Genomic DNA, 24,388 nt, shown 5'->3' with positions numbered 1-24,388 from the left:
GAGGCATGGATGGAATCTTTGATTCTGCCTTGCTGAACACTGTTAGCTGGATAATTTATGGTCTGGGCTGGAAGTTCCTGCTGCTGAATATCAGTTTGCTGCCTTCATGTGATGAGATGGGGAGGTTGTCTTGTTTAGCTATAGGAAAACTGAAGTCAGTAACAAAAGAGAAAAAATCAAGACTTAGTGGAAAGAGGAGGGGTGGAGAGATGAGTCAATACAGCTTGGGATGTAAGAGGTGCGAGGGGAGGAAAAGCAGCAAGGTGGGAAATAATTGTTAGGAAAGATCACAGGACAAGATTGTAGGCAGGCTGAGGGTAAGGGGAGGAAGGGAGCTTTGAGAAGGGGACAAGAAGTGTCCAGTGTTGTGTCTGGGAGTGGTTAAATGCACACGTTACTGAGAAGGAATTCTTTTGGCTACAGCTGCAACAACCAAACATCAGAGAACTGCATTTGTTGAGAGAAGAGTACTTATTTTTAACTTAATATTTTTCTCCACGTTTTACAGTTTTGGTACTGCCTAGTAGCAAAAGTTACTTTTATCGCTAAATTTGGGTAAGAAGGAAAAAGATGCCTTACTGGACATTTATGGGGGAAATTGTGTTTCATGTGTTTATACTAAAATGACGTATACTACATGTGTGCATAAAGCGTATCAGCATGTACCTTACTTAAAATGCTGGGTTTTGAAGCGATATGGTAGGACTGTGTCTCTGATGAAAGCAGATAAGAGCGAGAGAGTCAGAGCTGTAGCTGATCTTGAGGCATCTTCCATTCATGTATGCTTCCTATGATATTACATTAAATATATGTTGTGTAATTTCTTATTGACTGTTCTTAAAGCCTGGACAAACTGCACACTGCACTTTCTGAGCTCTGCTTCTCAATCAATTACGTACCAAACATGGTGGTTTGGGAGCACACGTTTACCCCAAGAGAATATTTAACGTCTCACCTGGAAATCCGCTTCACCAAGTAAGAAATAGTGCAAAGATAAATGTATTTGTAAACAAGATAAGTCTGTGTCGGTTTGACATTAGATGTATTGTGTTCTTACTCCATGAGATTAGTTCTTAAAGGTAGGTGACAATACTGTCATATTCTTGCTGAAGGTACGTTGAAGTTTGTGGAAACTTAAATATGTTGAAATGGGTATCATCTATTGAATAGCCTGATCCTGTGCTCCTATCCTGCCGTTTTTAGTAGGAATCGGTGATGCCTATTTTTAGGCATCTGTAATCTTGCCACAGGTCTTTCGCACAATATGTGGCATTGTTTCAAGTATTTGGGTTTGCTGGTCTACTGGAAGAGAAGTCTGAGTATCAGAACTCAAAACCTGACAAAGATAACAGGGAAAATTTAATTACCATGATTCTTGAAGTAAAAAAGAAAAGCCTTGTCACTTCCTGCACGCATCTGTTGTTCCTTTTGTCTTCACATCATTTCCAGTACAGTTATAATCTTAAATATAAAACTCTTGTTAGTCATCGATCATTTTAATATGATTATCTTTGCTTAACTGTTCTGAGAAAGGCATGTGACTCCTTTTGTTTTGAAAAGGTCAATTGTTGGAATGACAATGTATAATCAAGCAACACAGGAGATTGCAAAACCTTCAGAGCTGTTAACCAGCGTGCGAGCCTACATGACAGTCCTCCAGTCAATAGAAAACTATGTACAGATTGACATTACGAGAGTATTCAACAACGTTTTGCTTCAGCAAACCCAGCATTTAGATAGTCATGGCGAGCCAACCATCACCAGTCTGTACACGAATTGGTAAGGAGCTGTATGAGCACTTGTTACTAGCTTTTGGATATCATTTCTGTTTAGTTTAATATATCTAATATCAGTGAACTGTTCTTTGCAATTCTTAACTTGTGGACTCATGTTTACTTTCTCCCAGTTCTTGGTAAAAACACTTCTGAGTTAAACTATAGCATCAGGTATAGATATCAGCTGAACTGTGAAGGTCAGACTTGGGATTACAGACTTTGCAGTTCCTTTATCACACAAGTGTACTTCATCTTTGTAGGGCTATCTGTGAACATCTGTCTTCATCTTAAGGCTTTTTCCCTTTCTTATAAGGTATTTGGAAACATTGCTAAGGCAAGTCAGCAATGGTCACATAGCCTACTTTCCAGCTATGAAAGCGTTTGTGAATTTGCCAACGGAAAATGAATTAACATTTAATGCCGAGGAATACTCTGACATATCAGGTAAACTTTGCTCAGTGTGCCTGTTGAATTATTGTGAGGGATAAATGTAGCATGCTTCAGTAATTGGAATTACAGCAGCTCTTAAAGCAATTTTGGTTAGGCAGCTCTTGTTAACTTTCAGAGTATTTTCATTTATTTTTCTTTCTGCTGCCTCTGTGCCTCAAAGGTAGCTTATTTTTTCCTGTTTTTTGTTAAAAATAGAAGAACTGGAATAGCAGTATGACGTGTCAGTGACTGCTGCTTCAGTTCTGTTACAGTGCAACTTCTTATATCTGAAATTGAGTTTTGAGGTAAAAGAGTTCTGTAATTAAAATGCTAATTCTGTGTACATGGAGTGCATCAAATAGCTGAAGAAGAAACATTTGAAGGAGAACAGCTTTTTTTATTTCTCAGAAATGAGGGCCCTTTCTGAACTCCTGGGACCATACGGCATGAAGTTCCTAAGTGAAAGTCTGATGTGGCACATTTCTTCTCAGGTTGCAGAGCTTAAGGTAATCCTGGGAAACTGATGGGTGGTAAGAAGGGAGGGTTTGAGCTTCAGCTTCCTTTCACATGTCTAGTAGCTAATTCTGTATGCTATCCTTATGAAGTAACTGCAACATGCAAACTGGTAAAGCTGTGTGTTTGTGTGTGATTTTGTAGTACACATGCTCATGTAATACATCTGTATAGCACATTCTTCCATAACTGAGTGGGCAGGACTTGATGCAGTCTCTGCTGATATTCAGTTATGAGTTTTCCGTAGCTTTTTACATGTGCTGCTTTACTAAAAATGCAGTCAGTGCTTAAAAAATTTGACTTATTCTCCATCAGCCATTATTGGGATACCAGGCTTTCAAGAGTGTAGTTTTCTGCTACATCTTCAGAGATCTCATTCTCTCTGTAATAGAACCTCATGAATGGTAGTGCTGCTGAATTGCTTAGGAGGCACAGTGTAGGGAGAGGGGCTGCTCATGCCTTCCCAGATGCCACAAGAGGGTACCCTGACCCAAGGAACCAACACTAAGCTGGGCAAGGCCGTTGATTCTTTATGCCTATTCCTGCAGTTAACTTTTAGAATGAGACTTGCCCGGTGAGAAGGCTGTGACTTGAAGGTAACTCCTGGCTATGCACAGTGACATTTCACATTTCAAGTAGGACAGAAGGCCACTGGACGCGTTTTTTGGTTGCTTCTGTCTTGGTCCATTATTGTCCTACTTCCTTAAAATCAACATGCTTGTTATTGTACCTTTGTGTTCTTTTTTTTTTTTTTTAAGTACAGTTTAAAATTGCTTCTGAGATGTGTTTTCTGATAGTGCTAAGGGTAAGCAAAACATAAGGTAGGCCTGCGTGATTGCATATCTGGAGGAAGAAAGTAATAAAATGCTCGTGTGCTTGGCTCAGATGCACTGGCCTTGCAGAGAGAGCTGAGAAACATCTGTGTTTGGGGGAAAGCAGCACCGAGAGAATAGGAATGGGGAATTTATTAAGAGTAGGTTTCAGCATGCATGCTTTTGTTTCCCGGACCAGGTGTTGGTTTTGTATCTGGAGTTAAGATGAGAGAGGAGGAATGAGTTTGCCTCAAGTTAACTGTTTGAAGTGTATTCAGTTAAACTGTCATTAACCAATGTGCTGGTTATTTTTGTGAAGCTAGAAGCTTCACTCAGTAACGGCATGTGGGCTACTGCCTTCAATCTTGTCTTCTGAAGAGCTTTGAGGAATTTAAATTCAAATGTCATACATCTGCCAGATTGTGATACATCAGCTGGTTTAAAATTGCCCAGCTTGATTTCAGCACAAACTATCTGTCTTTCTTTTTGGCTTTCGGCATAGAAATTTGTTTTTTGGGTATGTGCATGCGCTTCTGCAATTTCTTGGAAGCAGTTGGTTTGCTGCATATTTTACAGCTTACTTTTTTCCTTGTTTCGCAGTGAAAATGAGAGAGAAAGTAGGAAGAAATATCCTAACTCGTGCATTTATCCTATTAGCCTATCAGAACAGATAGCTGACCTGAATCCTTGCCTCTCTTTAGAAACTTGTGGTGGAGAACGTTGAAGTTCTGACACAAATGAGGACCAGCTTCGATAAGCCTGACCAGATGGCAGCACTCTTCAAAAGATTATCATGTGGGTAACTAGCAAGGTTCTTAGTAAAGGTGTAGAATTGTTATTATCCTTATATTTGTAAAGAACGCCTTCAAAATGAACGTGACTTTTTAAAGTTGACAATCATGGAGTCCAAGAATGGTTTGGGTTGGAAGGGATCTTTGAGATCCTCTTGTTCCAACTCCCTGTTGTAGGCAGGGACACCTCCCACTAGACCAGGCTGCTCACAGCCTCATGCAGCCTGGCCTTGAATGCTTTCAGGGAGGAGGCATCCACAGCCTTGCTGGGCTGCCTGTTCCAGTGTCTCACCACCCTCTCAGTGAAGAGAGTGGTGGTGAGATATATGCTACTTTTTCTGGATGTGAAGTGCATGTTACTTATTTCTGTGTGTGAATTCTTAAGCTGATGGACCTCCAGTCTTCTCAGCTACAGACAAAATGATATTCCAGTATAGGTAGTATGTGATGAGCTTTCAGCATCACTTTTTCTTCAGGGCTGATAATATACATCTGTCACAACAATAATCTGGGTGAATGTACAGGTGTAAACAGGAAGCACAATTTTTTTTTGGCACATCTTTCTGATTCCTTTGTGGTATTATTTGAAACAATTTTTGCTATATGATTATCAGTTATTTTTAACAAATAATAGTTACAGTGGTATGTTTTGACCACTAGTCAAGAAAACACTCGTGTTAACACTGAAATGTCATCGTCTGTGCATATCAGACTTCAGTTGTCAAATGGTTTACAGGGAACGTCTTCAGGAGATCTCATAGTTTAAAAGCTTGCTTAAGCTCAGGCTCTTAAACTCCTGTGTGTCAGTGTCATGGCATTTGCGGTATTTTGAGGCTTTTTTCTTGATTTTATTTCTGTTTCTTATTTTTGTTGGGTTGAGCATGTAAACCTGAGTAGGCTTTGGTTTACTGTTGTTCTTTTCTCTCCAGCTGTTGACAGTGTTTTGAAGAGAATGACGATTATCGGTGTCATCTTGTCATTTCGGTCGTTGGCACAGGAAGCACTTAGAGATGTAAGAAATAACTGAATAATTTTTGAATAGTTTTCATTAAACTTAATAGAATAAAAAAGTATTTGAAGCCTCTCTATTCAGACATACCGTTTTTAAAAGGCTGTTGTGTGCTTAGAATAGTTATAACCAAACCTTGAATCGCAAGTTCTAGAAAAAAAGAAGTTAGTTCTGAGTGCTGTAGTTTGAGCACGCCTCCTGGTGCTCTTAGCATTGAGTATGCTTTAAAGCCTACTTGCAGTTTGTTTACCAACAGCTCGATTCTGTTGGGCTTTCATGTCTGAAGTCCATAAACTAATAATGCATAAAATGACTCATTCACAAAAATAAATGTGAATTAGTGGTAGTGTTTAACTGATGGTGAGCTTTGGTAATGTTTTTTCTTCGTTCTGTGTTTGCATCTCTTAGGTCTTATCCTACCACATTCCTTTCCTTGTAAGTTCCATTGAGGACTTCAAAGATCACATTCCAAGAGAGACTGACATGAAGGTAATGTGAGGCCCAAAGGGTGACAGTCATTTCTGGAGCTTTCTGAAAGTATGTGAGGGGCAAGACTTTCATCCTTAATATGTAAGATGTTAAAACTGGAGAATGGTTTCTTTTTCCAGAGGGATAAGTAATTACACTTCTGCAACTTTCTTAAGTTCTGGGGAAAAAAGACAGACGGAAGAGCACAAGCCTTTTTCTACCTGTTTTCACATCTGAGAACTTTAATGGAAACAATTAAGAACAAGGTTTTATCAAGAGCTAAAATATGACTGAGAGTTAAAGGGAAGAAAGTTTCTTTGCTTCATAGTATATGCAGTGCAACGTGTGTAACCGAGTGTTTGAAGGACTGTGTGCATGGTTAGAGCTCTGTGCACGTAGTATCTACAAGCCTCATTTTTGTCCTGAGTAGAAAATTGTTCCAGACCTTGTCTTAGACATTTGAAAAGAAGCAGTGCTACGGATTAGATGCCTTGCTACTCACGGGTGGTGTATTTCCATTCAGAACCCCTCGTCAGTGCTTCACGTGGCTTCTGGCCCTGTGTGCAACCTGTGTGTTGTTGTTTGGTTTTTTAAATCTCTTGTTCTAGCTCGGGCCCTCTGAAGGCCTGCAGGTTTCTAAATGCTGTTGTGGTACAGAAAATGGATAGTGGCTATCCATTGCACAGCTCTTCATTTGCACTTGAAGAAATTACTTTTTGAAAACTGTTCTCGAGTCACCTGTGGTTTTGGAGAGCTGGAATATGTTGTTATTCCTGAACTTGAAGGTTATATTTTGCCACTGATTCTTGCTGGAGGAAACTTAAGCTCTGTTAAGCTGATAAACTGTCAGGGAAGTGTTTGAGGTCTAGAAAACTCTCTTAAATTCGTACCACCACTGATATCTGGTGGAAATGCTATGGAAAATACACTTAAAGGATGCTAGGTTACAATTATTAGATAAAAGCAATCCAAGCTGCCTTTGCTCTTAACAAGAAAAGCCTTTGACCTTTCGAGAGAAAAAATTTCACCTATGGCTGTCAAGAAAATGGTTGATCACCAGAGCATCGTGTTCTATCACTGAACTTGAAGAATTAGTATGCAGGAAAGATAAGAAGGAGGATGCACTGCTGGTTTGTGCCTGATCTTTTCAGTTAGGCAGCTTAGGACCCTGGTGTCAAGGGGTGCTGGAAAATCGAAAGGGGTGAAGGCTGCAGCAGTAATAAATCCTCAAGGACAGTCTTTTAGCAATGACATTTTAAAGCTGATTATATTAGATTATCTTGAACATCTAAATGGATCTTTAAGGACATCACTGAACTCATTTGTGTCAGCAGTTATGATGAAGCACAGTGCTTGCTTCTTCTGTTTTGCGTGTCCCTGGAGTAATTTGCAGTCACTGGGGTAATTGAGTGGCAGAAAAACTGTCTGCTGCTAAATGAAACCATACTGAGGGCTGTTCTTCAGGTCATACACCACATAGCACCAGCTAGTTGCTTTATGTACCGTGTGGCTGCTGGCCTTTCCTGGGCCCTCTGTACTTCCCTGTGATTCTTTGATATACTTGTTTTGTGTACTTTTTTTTTCTAGTTCAAGGCATGTGAAATAATACAAGGGTTATGGTACAGCCTGTGCTGCTTCTGTGCTCTACTGATCGCATGGTGTCAAGCTTAGATGTTGCATCTCGTGCTGTGGACTGGTGATGCATAGTCTTGTTTAAGAGTCAGTACAAACTTGCAAGGGCAATGTTGGAGGACTGCAAGTGCAGAAGGAGCCAAACCTGTGTAGCTGTCTCTGCAGTGCCTTCTGGGAATACTGGGAACTCTGGCTTGTACTCCCCCAGAACTTTGCCAGGGCTTTGTCTTGAAAGCAGCTTGTTGATGTGGCCAGAGCTAGGAGCCTGCTAACAATTAAGCCCTGTAGGCAGTCAGCAGTTCCTTGTTTGAGCTTTCTGCCCAGTCTTGTCAGGTACAGACCTTATAAGTCTCTGTACAACAGATGGGAAAAATGCACGTTTTAGGTTACAGTGACGTAGTATCTACTCTCTGTACTGAATTTGCTGCAGACAATGGCTTTAAAGGTGTTAATGAAACATATTTGTTATTAAATATCATCTTGGCAGCCACAAAACTTAAAATAGGGGGTGACTGATAAAATGAAGCAAATGAAGGTTTGTTTTGCTTTTATTTTTAGTGTTAAGATATTGCAGTATCTCTACAGGCTATTAGAGTCAGGCTTATATTTGATCCACTGTTATTAGTGAACTCATTTGTTGTGAACCAGTTCCCATGTCTGTAATTCCATGCAGCTCTGTACTCAAGCTGTTGTGTGTCTGCTGGCAGCAAAGCACCATGCAGACTAAGTAGTGTCCTCACTGTATTGCAGTTTGCCCTCAGGTAGCTGAGCTGGACCTCCTTTGTAAGCACAGTACCACCTTCTGCAGCTGGCCAGCTCAATGGGAGTTCGAGAGAGCTGTTTGTGTAAGACTCACCGTCAACGTTTGTGTTCTTTGGTACAAAACAGCTTTTGGAGAGATTCATTTGAATTAGACCTTCAAGTGTTTAGATCCCAGTGTAAATAAAGGAAAGAAAGAAAGAAAGGATTATATAGGCAGCAAAATAAAATGTAGCCTGAGCCATGCTTGAAAATGGACTAGATTGAAAGGCATTCTTAGCTCCTCCAAGTGTTGGGATCACTTACAGTGTAATTCTTGGCATCTGGAATTGCCGGACACCGAATCTGTATCAGATTTGAATGCTGTAAGATGCCTGCCTTACTGTAATACTTGATTAGATTGTGACTGGTGGCTTTTGTCTGAAAGTGCTGTATTGGTAGATACTGGTTGTCTCTGGTAGAGACAATGTGTTAGTTTTTTCTTGTTGATCAGAGGAGCAGAACTGGCAAATTGAAAGTCAGGATGTTTGCTTTGGAGGTCATGTAAAGTATACAAGCTTTGTTTGGCTTCAGAAAAAGAAATGATAATTGAGCACACGAAGTACTGACTGATCTGTTCAGAGTAAGTTGGAGGTGAGGAAAAAAAAACAGTAAAATCAAGAGGTTCTTAGTCTAGTTTCAGCCAAGTCTCTGAAGTCCCTTAATATCTCAAACTAATACAAACTTTTTAAACCTATCAGCATAACTGTGCTTCGTCAGGTTTACACAGAAGCATTCAACTATGCTCTAATGGCCTTTCTTCTGATCCTCAGGTGGCAATGAATGTATATGAACTGTCATCAGCTGCTGGATTGCCGTGCGAGATTGATCCCGCCTTGGTTGTAGCACTGTCCTCCCAAAAATCAGGTAAGAAGTCACCATTTTAAAAAATATAAGTGAAATGAATATCACAGGAGGAGCAGAAAGCTAAGTGCCTCAAGGCGTGGGTATGCTTTGTGTGCTTTAAGGATGCTTGTGTATCTTGGGTCCTTTGTTTTCCTTTGAACTTCATAAATGGCCTGTAGAACATGAATGCCTTGAGCAGGCTGCCCGGAATATGCTCATGTGCATCTTGAGAATCTTTTCCACTACATATAAATGGTTATTTTGACCTGGAAAAGGATAATGGGTAGATGCTTGTCACCGGTTTGCGGGACAGTTCGACCCGGTACCATGACAATTGAGGCAGGGGACCCACGGGCCCACACCCCGGGGAAGGGGAAGGGGAAAGGGAAAAAGGAGAAGGGAGATGGGCCCAGGAACAAAACAGTGGCAACGATCTGAGGAGGAAAGCTAATTTACTAAATAAGATATCAGAAAGGAAAATAACACAATATAATATAATATAATTGGAATTGAGGCAAATGAATCAAATAAAATGAGCAAGAGAGAGAGTGTCCGATAAACCGAAGGCCTTACGCTAACGCTGAAGGCGGACGGCTGCAACAAACACCCACTGCCGAGCTCAGTCCCGAAGGGAAGAGAGAGTCCCGTGACTGCAGACAGTTTTTATCTTTCCCTCTGAGCGTAAACACGTAAGAACGCAAAGCATCGCAAAGTCCTCTGGGGAATGGAGTTCTTCTTCTCTTCTGAGACAGGCATACCTGGAACTATTGATGGTCCACGGAGCTGGAACATTAACTCTTTAACTCTAAATGCACTACATGATGTTATGATGTGGAATACCAGTACCAAAAATCATAAAACCATGACAATGCTGGAGGAGTTCAATGGCTCATAGTTGAAAACTGCTGTAAATTAAGGATAATGAAAATAGGATTCCATTGTGAACAGCTATAGATGGTATCAGTTCTGTAGTACAGAGCCGTAATGAGGCTGAGTAATTAAGTAGGCATTAGAAGCTGCACTGCCAGCTGAATGCATTTGATGTATTTCACAGCACTGTCACTGATTTGTGATGCAGGAACTAACGTGCAGCTCACAAGGGGAGGCATGTAAACCAATATACTGATGTCCTCGCGTGCATGGCACTTCAGTCACTTTAATGCACGGCTCTTGAAGCTTTTCAGTGTTGTTTATTCTGGAAGTTTTGAAGGCATGAATTAAGTGCTTTTAGACAGTCTTTGGTCTTCCTATCCCTGGAGGTGTTGAAAGCCAGGTTGGATGGTGCCCTGGGCAACGTGATCTAGCGCTGGATCTGGCGGTGACAGCGGGGTTGGAACCTGATGACCCTTGGTGCCCTTCCAACCTGAGTCATTCTGTGATGAGAGCACTTTACTACTTTTTTTCCCCCCTTGTGTGTAACAGATAGTTTAAGTTATAATCTCATTGTAACTGTTATAAATGTTAACCTGTTTTTTTTTCTTGCGTTAGTACTAGCTATTTGGCAGGAGAAAACATAGGTAATTTCAATTGGTAGTTTTAATACTAAACTTAAATACATTAAGCACAGTTTACTTTTGTATATGTAAAATACAGATGTGTATTTGTTTATATGTATTGTATGCCTTATGCACAGTTGTGTGTTATGAACACAGCTAGTGTCTGCAGTAGCATTTTAAATAGCTCTGTTGAGGTGCAGCTGTGAAGCATTGAAGCTGTGTGAACTGGACAGGGAGTTTTTGTAGGTTCTTGTGGTTGCTATGGTCTGGAATTAAAGAGCTTATTATTTTTGTTTTCAGAAAACATTAGTCCAGAAGAGGAATACAAAATTGCTTGCCTTCTCATGGTCTTCGTGGCAGTGTCCTTGCCAACTTTGGCTAGTAACGTGATGTCTCAGTACAGCCCTGCCATTGAAGGTCAGTGTCAGCTGAATGCTTGCCCTGAATGCTTTCTTCATAGCAGTCCTGGTGGTTCTTTGAGTACTTCTGCTGTGAATATTTACTTCTGTTTCTTAGCGAACAAAAGTTATAAATCCAGAACAGACTTCTTGTAGAGCATTTATTTAACTCTTGTTTTGAGATGACTTCCTGCAGAGGAGTCTTTTGCCTGAGTTTTTGAGAGCAGTTATTTGCTGTAGGGGGCAATCTTGTACAAGTGTGTGAAATTGGTAGAGCGCCTATTCTGCGTTAATGAGCACGTAGTGTGTAGGTGTTTTAGCAGTGGTTTTATCAGCCTTTGTGCTACTCGGGCTCAGTAGCTTTTCTGTATTTCATGTGCTATTCATATTACTGAACATAAACTTCTGAAGATGGAATCCAGAAGGTGTGAGCTGTGAACAGAACTGTAGCCTACCGAATAGTTCAGCTAAGAGAGAGTACTTTGCCTCAAGGAAATTCTTTGCGTGTAATCCACCCAAAAAAAAAAGGTTCTTTCAGATGAAATTAAGTTGGAGAAGAATGACTAAGAAAACCATTCCAGTACATACAAGAGTCATCTTTCAGCTGTTCAAGCTATTTCCATTATGTTGTGTAGCAAGGTTTGCATAAAGGACTGTTTATTCTGCATGCGTTTACCAGCTACAGTGGGAGTTTTTTTGTAAGTTGCTTTGTTTTTTATCAGGTCAGATTTAACTCTCACAGTGAATGTGACTTTTGAACATTTAAAGTACTAGGAAAAGACTAAAAATTCTGGTAGCCTTCTGAATCATGTAATGTGTGGTATGCAAATTCTTTTTTTGTTTTTTTACCCAAAGGGCTTCCCTTCCCAAGATTGCTGTTTTAAATGAGGTTAATAATTTAGTACTTAAGTGTTGTTTCCCCGTCAAGAAAGATAATTCAAACATGTTCAATTTTTAAAAGATCAGGGGTTTGTTAACTCTAATTTTAAACAGATTTTGTAGCCCTTATCCAACTTGTTCACAACAGGAAAAACCTGATGTAATGAATAGAACTTGACCTTTCAAATCAGTGCTCAAGTATTTGAGGCTAACAGCTTGTTCTGATGAACAGTGAGAACAATTTGTCTCCCACAGGGTTGTTTAGAGTTATCTACACTCTTAGCATTTGTGCTGCTGTGTTTTTTCAGTCGTGGTGGCTGAAAGGAAGACTCACAGTGATGAGCATGAAGGACTATGAAGTGGTGGCTGGGGACAGGCCGAGATGCTTGCTTGTTAAAGGGCAGCTCAGCTCGTTCTCCACACTGCATCCAAATGAACTCACTTATACGTGTTCAGGACCCCATCTCGTAAATGTTTATTTTTGTAGTTTCATGAAAAGAAATAACTGGAAGCGCTTTCTGATGCTGATTTTTCTTTCAGTAGCCTCTTACGTATTGTAGTCTCAGAATGTATACTACTTTCCAGAGGGACTGTACTAAGGACGGTGATTATATTTGCTTACTGTTAATTAATAAGATATGTCTGTGACACACACCTATCCCTCTGAGTACTTCTTCCTACGAACCTGAGTCAGGTGAGCGAGGTGTTAGCGCTGACAGGTTTTCTCCAGCAGGTTGGAGCTCGTGCAGTTTGCCTTCCCCAGGCTGCCTTCTCTTCCAAGGATCCTCTGTCCTCAGGCTGCTGGCAGTCTGAAACAATAGATTAGGATTATCTTCTGTCTGTTTCATATGATGCGGTTTCTATCGTTTAATTCAGAACTCTTAACCTGAAGTCAGGCAAAGCCTCTTTCATAAGTGGTTTCTGAAGTTAATAAGATCTCATAAAACTGTGACTGGAGAGAAATTGCATCTAGAACTCAAATAAGCCCATATTAGGAGTTGCTACTGATTTTATGAGATGTGGTCTCTGTATTATGTAATTCTTTACTGTGTGGACTCCTCTTTTATTAAAAGGAAAAAAGTCTGGCAGAAGGAATATGTAAAATATGTTCACTCTACAAAAATAACAAACAGAATAGACCTTGTCAGTTCTGCCTTAGTTGCATAGTATTCTTTTCTGTTCTGCGCTTTATGGTAGAACATCTGACTTTAGACACTTAATATAGATGCTGTTTCCAGAATGAGAACTGAATAAATGCTGCTTTTTATGAAGTAAATTCCCTGGCTAAATCCTGATTTTTTTTACCATCAACAGGTCACAGTTTTGAAGGAGTTTCAGCTTTCAAATCTGGCAAGAGATTTGTCCCAAATACAGAGAGTTCTTGGACAGCTTCAGCAATGGCTGCGTTCTCTCTGCCTTCTTCAAGATCAAGGCAGTTTCTTGCACTGGTTTCAGAGACAGGCTCAGGCTCTTACACACCTTTCTTTTTGCTGAATTTTTGTTCGTCTTAAGAAATCTGAACTTAGTCAAATTCCAGAACAGAGCACTAGTTTGTGTCTAGGGATTCGACTAGAATAGCAGGTTACTAGAGACGTGGCCTCTCCTGAGAGCAGGACACGTGCCGTGTGTTGGAGGGCCGCAGTTCCTCGGCTGTATTTCCCTTGCTGAGTCTTTTAGTACAGTCTTTTTGATAAGAGGATTCAAGTTACTTGAGAAACAAACATAAATTGTAATGGGCAGCATTAAGCAGAGCAGACGTTCTTGACTGGGAAGCAACTATCTATTTTTATTCCCTTTTAGATTAGCATATTTGTGCAGAGCATTTAATGAACAAAGAAAAAGAAAAGGAAGACAGAGTAGAAGTAGTAGCTCTTGATTGGGTTGGGGTAAGGGGACCTGATGGTGGAGATTCATGTGGACCATCTCTGGGACCTCCTACCTAGAGTATGGTCAGCAGTTCTTGTTTTTCAGCTGTAGCTCTGTTTGAAAACTGGCATCATCAAATCACTGAAGTCTAGGTGAATCTTGCCAAGGTGGTCACATGCAGCTGTCAGTAATTCACCACTTGTTTTCTTGAGGTCCTACAGATCTCTTGGGGGAATACCATCTAAGCCTGGTGACTTGTTCGTGTACAAAAAGGAGAGGAAAGCAGCTGGTTAGCCTGATCAAGTCATTTTTTCATTGAGGTTATTTTGTCTAGTCAAGTGGTGATACTGTCCAATTGTGTAGTAGAGTACAGCATCTGGAGGGAGATGTGTACTTCTGGTTGCTGTTGTGATGCTAAGTTCCATGTGGAGGAGCACTTTGCTGCTGTTGTGTAAGGTGGTGGCACTTGCTCTTTCATTATGGTAAATGCTTCCTCTAAGGTAATGTTTTCCAAAATGTTACTTTCCAACACAGTGCTGTGGTATATATTTGTATGTGTTGTTTTTGTTTGTTTGTCTAGGGCACTGCAACAACATTCATTGCTTGGCAAAAGCTATCAACCAGATTGCTGCAGCTCTATTTACTATCCACAAGGGAAGCATCGAAGACCGTCTAAAAGAATTTTTGGCTGTACGTATGATTTAATTCCTGAAATTAGCCTCACTAAAAAGAGGGCGACTCATATCCTAATGCTCCTCATTCCATGCAGTACCTAGTTCTGCTTATGTGCTACTGTCATTAGTTGGTGTTTGTGATTGCACGTGTTACCTTCACTGCAGTGACCAGCAGTGAGTTACCTTAATCACAAGGATGTGTTGTAGAGATGTAGATGACTGTGGGTGAACAGGGGTAAGCACATGATGATTCCAGTAGTCACAGTACTTCTCCTGCAATGTTACCTGCATTCATGTAGTTACAGGTTGTAGAGAAACTCACCTTGCTGGACAGTGCACACCTGTGCTACGGATGTACACGCTACTTCCTGAAGTGTAGTGCTAGGTTTAAATTCATATCTTAACAAGAATAATATCTATTCACTTCAGGAAGCATTTCCAAATTCATGTACAAGTTGGGACTTCAGTTTGTGATGTAATACATTAAAACTGCATATTGTTAATACAATTTGTTGACAGATGTCCAGTAGTAGTTGCTTAGCAGTAGTTGGTTGTACCTGCTGTTAGAAAGTAACAGCAAATCACAGCAAGCATTTGTTTCCAATATAATCCTTTGTGTATTAATTAGTAGTTTAGCACTTATCTCTTGTACAGTCCATGACTGGAAAAATTCATACCGTGCATGTGCAGTCATGATTATGTTTAGCAAACTCTTGCCATGGACTCTTCTAAATGACTTGACCTTTTCAGGGGAGGTACCTTTGCAGTGGCTTTTTGAGCTGAATGTTTGACATGTCTGTCCTCCTTACTCGGGAGCTGTGTGATAGCTGCACAGTACAAGGATATTTGGGAAGAGACATTTTTTATGCTTCAGGGTAGGCTGAAGATCAAAGCTTCTGGATTCCCTGATGTTTCAAAAGAAGTCACAAGCCTTTAGGCGCTGGAGATGTGTTTTAATTTTTGGCGTGCTTCTCAGTAGAAATAGAATTTTTTACGTGGCTCTTGATAACCCACTATCTAAAGGGAAACTAAAGGTTAAAATGGTGACTTTTTTCTTAAAAGGATACTAATTTGAGTGTCCTTTTATCTGTGGGTTATCTGTGAAAAGAAGAGAAGCACACGCACACACACGTACTGTTACTTCTTACCTTCCTCAGTTATAAGGGTAATGGTCACTTTCTGTAAGAAGTCCACAGAAGCAGTTTTCCGTTTTTTTTCCCCTCGAAGGATCTCTCCCTTCTGGAAGCTCATTGCATTTTGTTAACTGAGAAAACCTTTAGCCGTTGACCTCGTCTAATGCAGCTGCTGGCTGTAAAGGATGAAAGAGAGATGGCTTTGTCAAGTTGCATGCATTTGACAAGTGAGGGAAACCAGTATAGTTTCATGTGACAAAAACGCTTTCGGTATGAGGTTTGCATTTTTGCAGTGTTTCTGAACTGATTTCAGACCACTGCTTTTACTGCACAGACCGTGACTTGATGGTTCAGATATTTTGCTAATCTGTCTTTCCTGACACCTTTTATTTGTCACTTACTGCTAGGCTGGAAGGAAAGCATCTCCTGGGGAGAAAATATGCTGCTGGAGATGATTTGCTTTCCTGTCAAAGTTAATTAAAGATGGAAAAAACCCACTAGTTATTTAGTACCGATGAGCATGTGCTAAGATGCTTTTCAAGTGTGCGCGTTCACTTCACATTACAAATTAATATGCAGAAATGGCTTCAAGAGGAATAGTGAGATAGGTTTTTAATGTTATTTTTTTAATTAAGATTCCTTTCTGGTTAATGTGGCTTAGGTGTGTTGCTGTTGCTTGATGTGAGTGCATAAACATTTGTACACCTGACAGATGAAAAGAGATGGTCTTTTTTTTTGTTGATATTGCTGATTATTTTTATTTCTATCAGGTATGAAGACATAGGCTACACACTTAACTACACATCAACTATTTTATTGTGTTCTGTCATCGAGTATAGCAGTGTACATGCATAAGCTTCTAGGACATCTGTTTTTCAGGATATCTTTTAAAACTAGTAATGAAGGGTTGCTTGTATTCTAATAAGACATAGTAAATTTAACATTAGGATAACACTTCTTCAATTGAGTATATCGTTTTGGAAATGAAACTTTTTCTACTACAGCAAAATGGGTGTAATATCAGTCAGTGACTACTTAAAATGGTAATATTGGGAAAGACCAAGGAAGTGAAATCTTGATCCCAAGGGAGCTTTCTTGTGGACTTCAGTAGGTTTGATTACAGCTAACTTGCCTACTTTGATTATCTGTTTTTGAGCAGCATTTCTTCACGTAACTGAAATTGCTTTTTAACTAAAATAGCATCTACTGCTTATTAAACAGTGCTAGGTGTAAACAAAAATGTCTCCCTGAGAGTGAGGCCCAGCGCTGATGGTTGCTTGCTGCTTTGTAGTTTCTAGTTGAGTGCTGTTGCTGTTGATGTCTTCAGAAGTGTGTGGAGTGAAATGGCAGAAGCTGATCTGTGCTTTATTTTTCTATCATTTGAAATGTTCCTCTCCTGTAGCTTGCATCATCTAGTCTGCTGAAGATCGGCCAGGAGACGGACAAAACTACCACGAGGAACAGGGAGTCTGTTTACCTACTACTGGACATGGTGAGCTTTGTTCTGTCGGTGTAGCTAACTGCTGTGCTAATGTCAGCTATTTGTTTCCTTGTCCCAGCACCCACGCTATCTGACTTAGTTTTGAGAGGCACTGAATGCATAGCAAGTTTTTTCTTTCCCATCTGTCCTCAACCTTGTCATGTTTCTTTTTGCTGAGACAAGTGGTGGTGGTATGCAGACCAGAGAATACCTGCAAGGGATAGGATGTGAGCAACAGCTGATAGGTGTTGTGCAAAACCTAATGTTCCTGGTGTTTGTCAGATCGTGCAGGAGTCTCCGTTCCTGACCATGGATCTCCTGGAGTCCTGCTTCCCTTACGTCTTGCTGAGAAATGCGTACCATGCTGTCTACAAACAAAGCGTCACATCCTCTGCCTAAGTATCTACTTCCTGGAGATAAGACATAGCACGCATCTGTGTGGCCTCAGTTTTACCTGTAAACTGTGGAGCTATTTTATTTTATGGCCTGATGAACAGTTTTGTGGATTATAAACTTTTTCCATAAAGTTGTATTTCTGATCAGTGGTTTCTTAATATGGTTGTACTACAATATCAGCTTGGTTGATTTTAGGTTGCACATTCATGGAAAATCTTTTTTTCTCCTTTCTTCCTTTTTTTTAATTTTAGAGCATCAGTTATGTTTAAAGAAATATACTACTTCTGCTATGTTTTTGATATTGATCATGCAAAACAGAAATTGCTCGTTTATTTCCCAGAAGAAAAATGTATTTAGTGATTATTTTAGATAGTGTAGCTTTCATCTGTGTGTAAATTATTTCATATAGGGAGAGTTATAATCTTGTACCTATTGTTCTTATTGAAAACAAATATTGGATGTGCATTTCTGTGAAGTAATTACAGCATTTCTAGTTTTATTTTGGAACGTTCACCGATCTGTGTACTATGACACTATCTGACATGACAGACATTATCCTTTGGACGGCCATCCTCTCCCAGTACTCTTAAACAACAGCAAGTGGTGTTGTTTGTATAAAGCATAGTGGAAATTTTTTTTAAACTAACTTCTGTGGTGCCCTGTTGGCATTAACACTACCATTGTACCCTGCTGTATAATAAACATTCTTACACATGTATCACATGTTGATAAAATGTTAGCCCTTAACCACTTTTTATATGTTTTAAATTTTTGGAATTCAAGTGTACCTTCCATAACATACAATAAACACTAGACTGTACTATCTGTAGGTGAATTATTTTTAATATAAATGTCATCCTAGTATTTTAAGCTGTGCTGTGGTGCATTGCTTTACATCTCAGAGTTGATTAAATATCAATACTTAGAGCTTTTATGTGAAGATTTCTTTCCATCATACACTTTTTGGCTTATGTGACAGTGACTCTTGTAAAAAGTGGAAGAATTAAAGGCAGCATAAAAAGTGTCATCTCGGTGCCATCAGCCTTTAAATCTTAAAACGAGGTAAGCATTCATACAGTGCACGGTGGTGGCAGTTATGCCAGCAGGGAGAAGTTAAAATGTAAAACATGAAGTAACTGTGGAACAGGTGAGTGTTGCTAAAACTGTAACATCAGATGTGGCTGAGACTGATGTGCCACGAGCCTCCTGTTATTGTGGTGCACATTGCAGGACAGTGCTGGTTCAATGTGCCTAGAAGCTGACAGGGTGGTTGTGCTCTGGAATCTGCAGTGTGGAAAGCAGTGTGCAGCTCAGCAGTATGGCTCTGGGCATCGTATCACAAAGCTCTTGTTCTCAACACAGCTTCTGTGCACACTGGTAACTTCTTCTATTATGAAAGAGCTGTTTTGTGCTCCTCTACAATAGCTTCCTGTGTCCAGAGGAAAAAAAGAGTACTGGAATAAAATTGTCCTGAGGAAGTAATGCGGTACATCTGTACTTCTAATGATGCTTTTTGTGTTAGAACTACAGAACAGTTCTGAAATGGATCGTTTAGTAACATAACGTGTCAGTGTGTTAACAAAGATGTCAGGTCACACGTGAGACTTGAGTGTATTATTTGAAACCAGATCTGTTCAGGTATCTTACTCCTAATTAAGGCTTTGATTGAAATTTAGACTTCTGTGGGAAAAAAATGACTTTCAAGGTTGACTTGTAAAAAATTCAAGTTATTTGTGGTTAAAGAAATAACTTCTTTGTCTTTCATCTTTGTAAGTTCAAAGGAGTTGTGATTGGTCATTTATCATGATGCCTGTCAGTTTTCCACGGTGTGAGGAATTACTGAAGTAATCCCCTAGAAAATGAGTAATCTGTGACAAATGGATCACAAGGGCAGCATCTCTGCAGAGAAATCACTCCGGACAGTCAGCTGCCTGAGGTGCCTCTGGGTATCTCTCTTGCAAGGGCTCAGAAGGCTCAGAACAAGCTTGGGAGCAAAGCGAAGGCAGAGGAAATTCAGGGAGAGAGATTTGGACTCAGCCATGAGCGTTTTGGCTTTTGAAGAGGTGCCATGCGCACAAATAGCAATATGTATTGAGCCAAGGTTGCAGGGGAAGAAGTCAGAGAAGGAATGCTTCCTCTGCAGACAGCGACACTGTGTCCTGGCAGCTTTGTAAGCTAATTGCTGATGCTGTGTATGTTGTATCTCTTCAGGTGGTGTTTGCACAAGTGCTTCTGGTTCCTGGAACGTGAAGCAGGGACAGCTGAGCTGGTCCCATATGGAGCCTGTTTGGATCAGATACCTCATTTGTGGGGGGAGGGCTCTCCGTCGTGCGGGACAGAGCATGAAAGAACAGTGTGCTGTCACTGCCTAGAAAACTTATTTTTGGTTTAAAGAAAGGTCATTTGAGTAAATGATTGCTGTTAAATCATTTTATCTGTAGCAGTTCCTTTTCTAGAAAGGAAAGGGAATTTGGTAATCACGCTAACATTCAGAACATATTTCCTCCATTGATGCACCGGAGAACCTCAGAGGATGTTGAAATGAGGTCAGTGATTGGAGGGATAGATAGCAGCTTTCTTCAGCAGGTCATCGTGGACTTGTTATGGGACTTAATAAATGATTTATTCCAGATCCGAGAGTTCCTGACCACAAGTACATGAATAGCTCTTGCTGCTAAACTCGTTTTGCCAAAAGCTTCCCCGGTCCGTGGGGTTCAGCACAGCCTGCGCTGAATGGTGAGTGCTCAGCGCCTTGCTGAGAGCTGCTACGTGTTCTCTGAGTATTCCTGTAGCCTAAGTAATGCTGCAGCGTTTTTCAGTGAATCTGTTGAGCTGAACTAAACTCCAAGTGAGCCTTACAGGTATGGCAAATGTTTCTGTTAAATCAATGATCTGTTTATTTTAGATACAGTGTCGTGTTTTGTTCGTGAACATTTGTTCTGAGGCATAAAATGCACCAGCAGCACCAAGGCCTACGTCCAGCCCCGTGCCTGATTAGCTCTTAGTCATGCAGTTCAGTGCTGTTAGGTTAAAATGACCCATTGACAGGGTATGGTGTCAGTACATCTTATGCAACTTATTAATTGGAAAAGCTTGTATTAAATTCTGAATCAAAAGCATATGTTGATTATTTCTGTAGTAGCCGGGATGCAGCAGCAGCGTTGTGTGGACAGCCACAAAGAGGAAAGAATGAAACTTAAGAGTGCGCTGTGAATGTATGCGAGGATGTGAAGAGGGAGGTAGAATGGGAAATGAGAGCTGTGACCACAGAGCTCAGAACTGGGGACAGTTGGGAATTGGAGTCCATTTCATAACTGAATTCTGCTTTTGATACTAGGAATTAATTCCAGGTTGCATCTCACAGCACCCACAATTGTATTTAAAACCTCCACGGGGACATCTGTGTTCCAGTCCACAAGCAAAGCAGCAAATTCATGCAGGTATAGAATCATTTGTAAATCATGTGTCAAATGGTGTGCTGTAAACACTGTCAGCAAACCTGGATGGGAATGTCTCTCTTACAGTGGAGCCATACACTGGAGTCATACTCTCTTACAGTGGAGCCATACACTCCACATACAGTGGAGATCAGGTAAGCACAAGGGTTTATTGTCTTGGATGGCGAAGCAGCAGCTTTTAGAACGGGCCAAACCTGTGACACTTGCTTTAAAGTAACTTAATTAGAAAAATAATTGCACTGCTGTTCTCATGGATTTTTTGTTTGAATGCGGAGGTGGTATTTAGGAATTGTTACCTGATACAAGTTCAGAGGGAGACCATAATGGTCAGACCAGAATGTGTTTGGATTTTATCCTGTAATACTGGTTTGTTGGCTCATTACTGGCAAGGCGAGGAGTCAGAGCTCTCGAGAGGTTAAATACCTCTCCAGCTGCTGGAGGTGGGCACGGCATGCTCCTGTGGGTGGTGGTGGCCGGGCGACGTGTAGCCCAGGCCCCGGGTGCCTTTCAGGAAGGATCATTTCCTGTCAGCATCACCTCAGAGCTTCTCAAAGTCCCAGTGATGCAGAAGATCCAAGCAGCAGCATAGCAATCTTGTTAATTTGTGGCTAGGTGGTGATGGCAGGAAAGAGTACGGATGGAGCCTCTGGCATAACACTGAGGTACCACCACCTGAGCGTCTATGTCTATGAGCTGGTAAGAGTTTGGTGAGCCTCTAAAAGGGGACAAAATGAAAGTAAGGCAGTGATCATCTCCTGGGAGCATTGTGAATCCACTGTGTTGTTTGTCTGAGCTGACTGGGGCGGGGCAGAGAGAGGACAGATCTCCTCCAGCAGTGCTGGAGCTGAGATGCGAGGCAGACAAAACCACTGCTGTCTTCTGCTGAAGTAAGGCTACCAACAACAAATCCTGTGCTATTGGAAAATATGTTTTTCTAAACTTGTATTCTAATGATTCCAGCATGTGCCTTGCAGCCTTGCTCTAACGGTCATCATAGATGTAATTTGGCTCTCAGCAAGCAGATAAAGTGTGCAAGGCTTTACTAAGTCACAAAACTTTCATCGAATTTATCCCAGCTTGTAAATTGCCAAATATTTGCATGTATGCTAAAAAAGGATTGGTGTTTCCAATTTTGGTAAACCTGTGACTTCAGGGAGAGAAAAAATGGCATTCTTGCAGGAGCAGTCTATAAATGTGTGACAAACAGACTGAAAAAATGCTTGTTGGGAGGTTTCTGTTACTAAAGTTCTCTGAGTGAACAAGTAAAGCAGCTTTAAAATGTTTGTTATCAACACTATCATCCCATTGCATCTCCATTTTTATGTTCAGCCAAACTCTGACAGGGAACAAGAAGAAAATGAGCACTCCACTAACTTTCCCAAGCATAACTCCACAGTGGTTGTGGGAATAAGGATGATCAGAAACTCAGCAAGTTCCCAACCTTATGTTGGTTAAAGTTTTTGGGAAAAGCACTTTTTCTTTTCTAACGTTTCTGAGGCTTTGTCACAGCCCCTGTGCTCCCTCTGCTAGCTGCTACAGACATGAGTGAAACAAGCAGTGTTTGGGCTGCTATGTATAGGAAACACTTGATCCCAGGACACATCCGACCCAATCAGCTCCCCCTGAAATCAGCAGTGAGCCTGCATTCAGCACCTGGCAGCATCAGGCGGTCCCCATACAGCAGAGCTGTGTGTGCAGGGTTTATTTTTAGGTGTGGGTGTGATTTGGTACTTAATGGTGCTGTGCACGGCTCGTAAATCCGTGTGAGCAGGGGCAAGTGCGGCCAGGGAGGCTATAAATCCTCAACAGAGTTTAACCAAATTAAATTTGGAGTGGTCGTGGCGCTGAAGCTCATGTTATTTCTACAGAGGCCAGAATAGGAATGCTGCAAAATGTACACGGCATTATAGAGCTTTGCAATTTGTGCGTTAACTGCTCCATCCGGAGGTGGTTGTAGCTCCGAAAGGGTTAAGTGTTGTGTGTCCTGCGTATGGCCACGGTGGGAGGAAAGGATGCATTTTTCATTATCAGCACGTTCAATTGTAACAGAGTGCGGCCATTTGCTGAATTAGAGTGATGAGCTAAACGGACACAGGAGTTGCACGTTGTACATAATGCTACCACAGAGGCTGCCTCATGTGCTTAAGTACTTCAGCAGCAATTTGCAAAGAAACTTTCCTAATCTTCAGTGTGTGAGCCGGCCACGGTTCAACCAGCAGTGCTTTGGGTGTGTGTTATATAAGTATGGTAAGTGAAGCTGTGGTTGGCAGCGTTTTGTCTTTGAGATACGTGTCACACTGTGCTTCTAGGTGTTTGCAGATGCACCAGCCCATTCCCCTACCTGTGCTGTAACACTGGTGACACAGGGTGCCGAAGCTCTGAGCAAAGCAGCAGCTTCTTGCTGAGCTTTCAACAAGACAGGTAATGTGAGCAAGCGTGATGTGAAAAATTTGTCTCTAGCATGCATGCATGTCCTGAGGGCACAGGATGGTTAACAGTGAGCTGTCTCACAAAAACAGCCTGAAAAATGGCTTGTCTGAAAGAGGCTGCATTAAAAGAACCTTTTCTTCTTCCTTTCCACTTCCAAGCCGTCCATACAGAGATTATTAACGAAAGTTAATGGTCCCCCTGTGCTTTGCCTACCTGAGGGAGCTGTAACAAGACCCAGGCTGGAGCAGGAAATGTACAATAAATCCCATTTTTATGACTCTGGAAGTCAATGACTTTATGGTTTTAGTAACAGCCATGGAAGAAGTATTGTAGGGTTTCGGGCACGGTGGTTTGTTTTAGTTTTCTTTTCCCCCAAGGCAGTGTACTTAAGTAAATTAAATTGTAAGAACCCTGAGATTGCTACAGAAACTCTTTGGAAAGTGAAAACCTGTTCTGAAGAAGTATTCTTCTCAGCTGTTTTTCTGAACAAACGCAGATTGGGGCACGTTCCTTCTTCAGCTGCAATGGGCCAGGAGTGTGCCCTGAAACAACCTGCATGGTTCACCAAGGCCCGTGCCAGCAGCAGGGCCGTGAGCCCTCAGCACCGTGTCTGCTGCTGCCAGGCTGCTGCAGGGCCTGGGGCCCGTGCAAGCAGCAGTGCAGCAGAGGATTTAGCATCACCCGGTGTCACAGGTGAGTGCACATCATTCCCTGCTGCACCCACGGGTTTGGTGGCATCTGAAATGCAACTGTAGCAGGCGACAGTGGCACTCAGTCTGCCCTTGCAGGTAGCTATTACAACAGAGGAAGGAAAAGAAGATGCACCTGTCTCGCTTCTTAACTGATCCTCGCTGTGATTTTCCTGTTCTAAATTTCACTAGCATCCCTGTTAGTTTTAGACACTCCCATGTCTCCCCAGGGAGGTGGTGCACATGAGGTGGCAGTTCAGCTTCTCTTACTGTTGCAAAGAAGGCTTTGAATGCCTTTCAAAAATGTAACGTTTCTATTCATGTGCTGCATATGGTGATGTACTTCTTCCATCCTAAGTACTGACATACTTTAAGCCACAAGGTTAAGCTGCAAGGTTAGTGATGCTCAGTACCCT

At 41.2% G+C, this 24,388-nt stretch overlaps 1 protein-coding gene across 1 annotated transcript in view; it reads left to right on the top strand.

The window, feature by feature from the left end:
- The window catches only part of NCKAP1 (NCK associated protein 1), a 52,986-nt gene extending 34,765 nt beyond the window's left edge, over positions 1–18,221 (top strand). Inside the window, exons 20-31 of the mRNA XM_065751279.1 lie at positions 844–975; positions 1,561–1,779; positions 2,089–2,219; positions 2,613–2,710; positions 4,231–4,324; positions 5,250–5,332; positions 5,738–5,818; positions 9,001–9,094; positions 10,870–10,986; positions 14,293–14,402; positions 16,922–17,011; positions 17,282–18,221. Coding sequence (XP_065607351.1) covers positions 844–975; positions 1,561–1,779; positions 2,089–2,219; positions 2,613–2,710; positions 4,231–4,324; positions 5,250–5,332; positions 5,738–5,818; positions 9,001–9,094; positions 10,870–10,986; positions 14,293–14,402; positions 16,922–17,011; positions 17,282–17,398 — 1,366 coding nt within the window. The 3' untranslated portion in view covers positions 17,399–18,221. The remainder of the gene's footprint in view (positions 1–843; positions 976–1,560; positions 1,780–2,088; positions 2,220–2,612; positions 2,711–4,230; positions 4,325–5,249; positions 5,333–5,737; positions 5,819–9,000; positions 9,095–10,869; positions 10,987–14,292; positions 14,403–16,921; positions 17,012–17,281) is intronic.
- The last annotated feature ends 6,167 nt before the right edge of the window (positions 18,222–24,388 follow it).

The sequence above is a fragment of the Cyrtonyx montezumae genome, unplaced genomic scaffold (genome assembly GCF_038088225.1).
Source record: "Cyrtonyx montezumae isolate F1298 unplaced genomic scaffold, pur_monq_1.0 scaffold_7, whole genome shotgun sequence".
In the NCBI taxonomy this organism is placed as follows: domain Eukaryota; kingdom Metazoa; phylum Chordata; class Aves; order Galliformes; family Odontophoridae; genus Cyrtonyx; species Cyrtonyx montezumae.
Note: the sequence above shows the minus strand (reverse complement) of the source record. Positions and strands in the feature narration are given on the sequence as shown.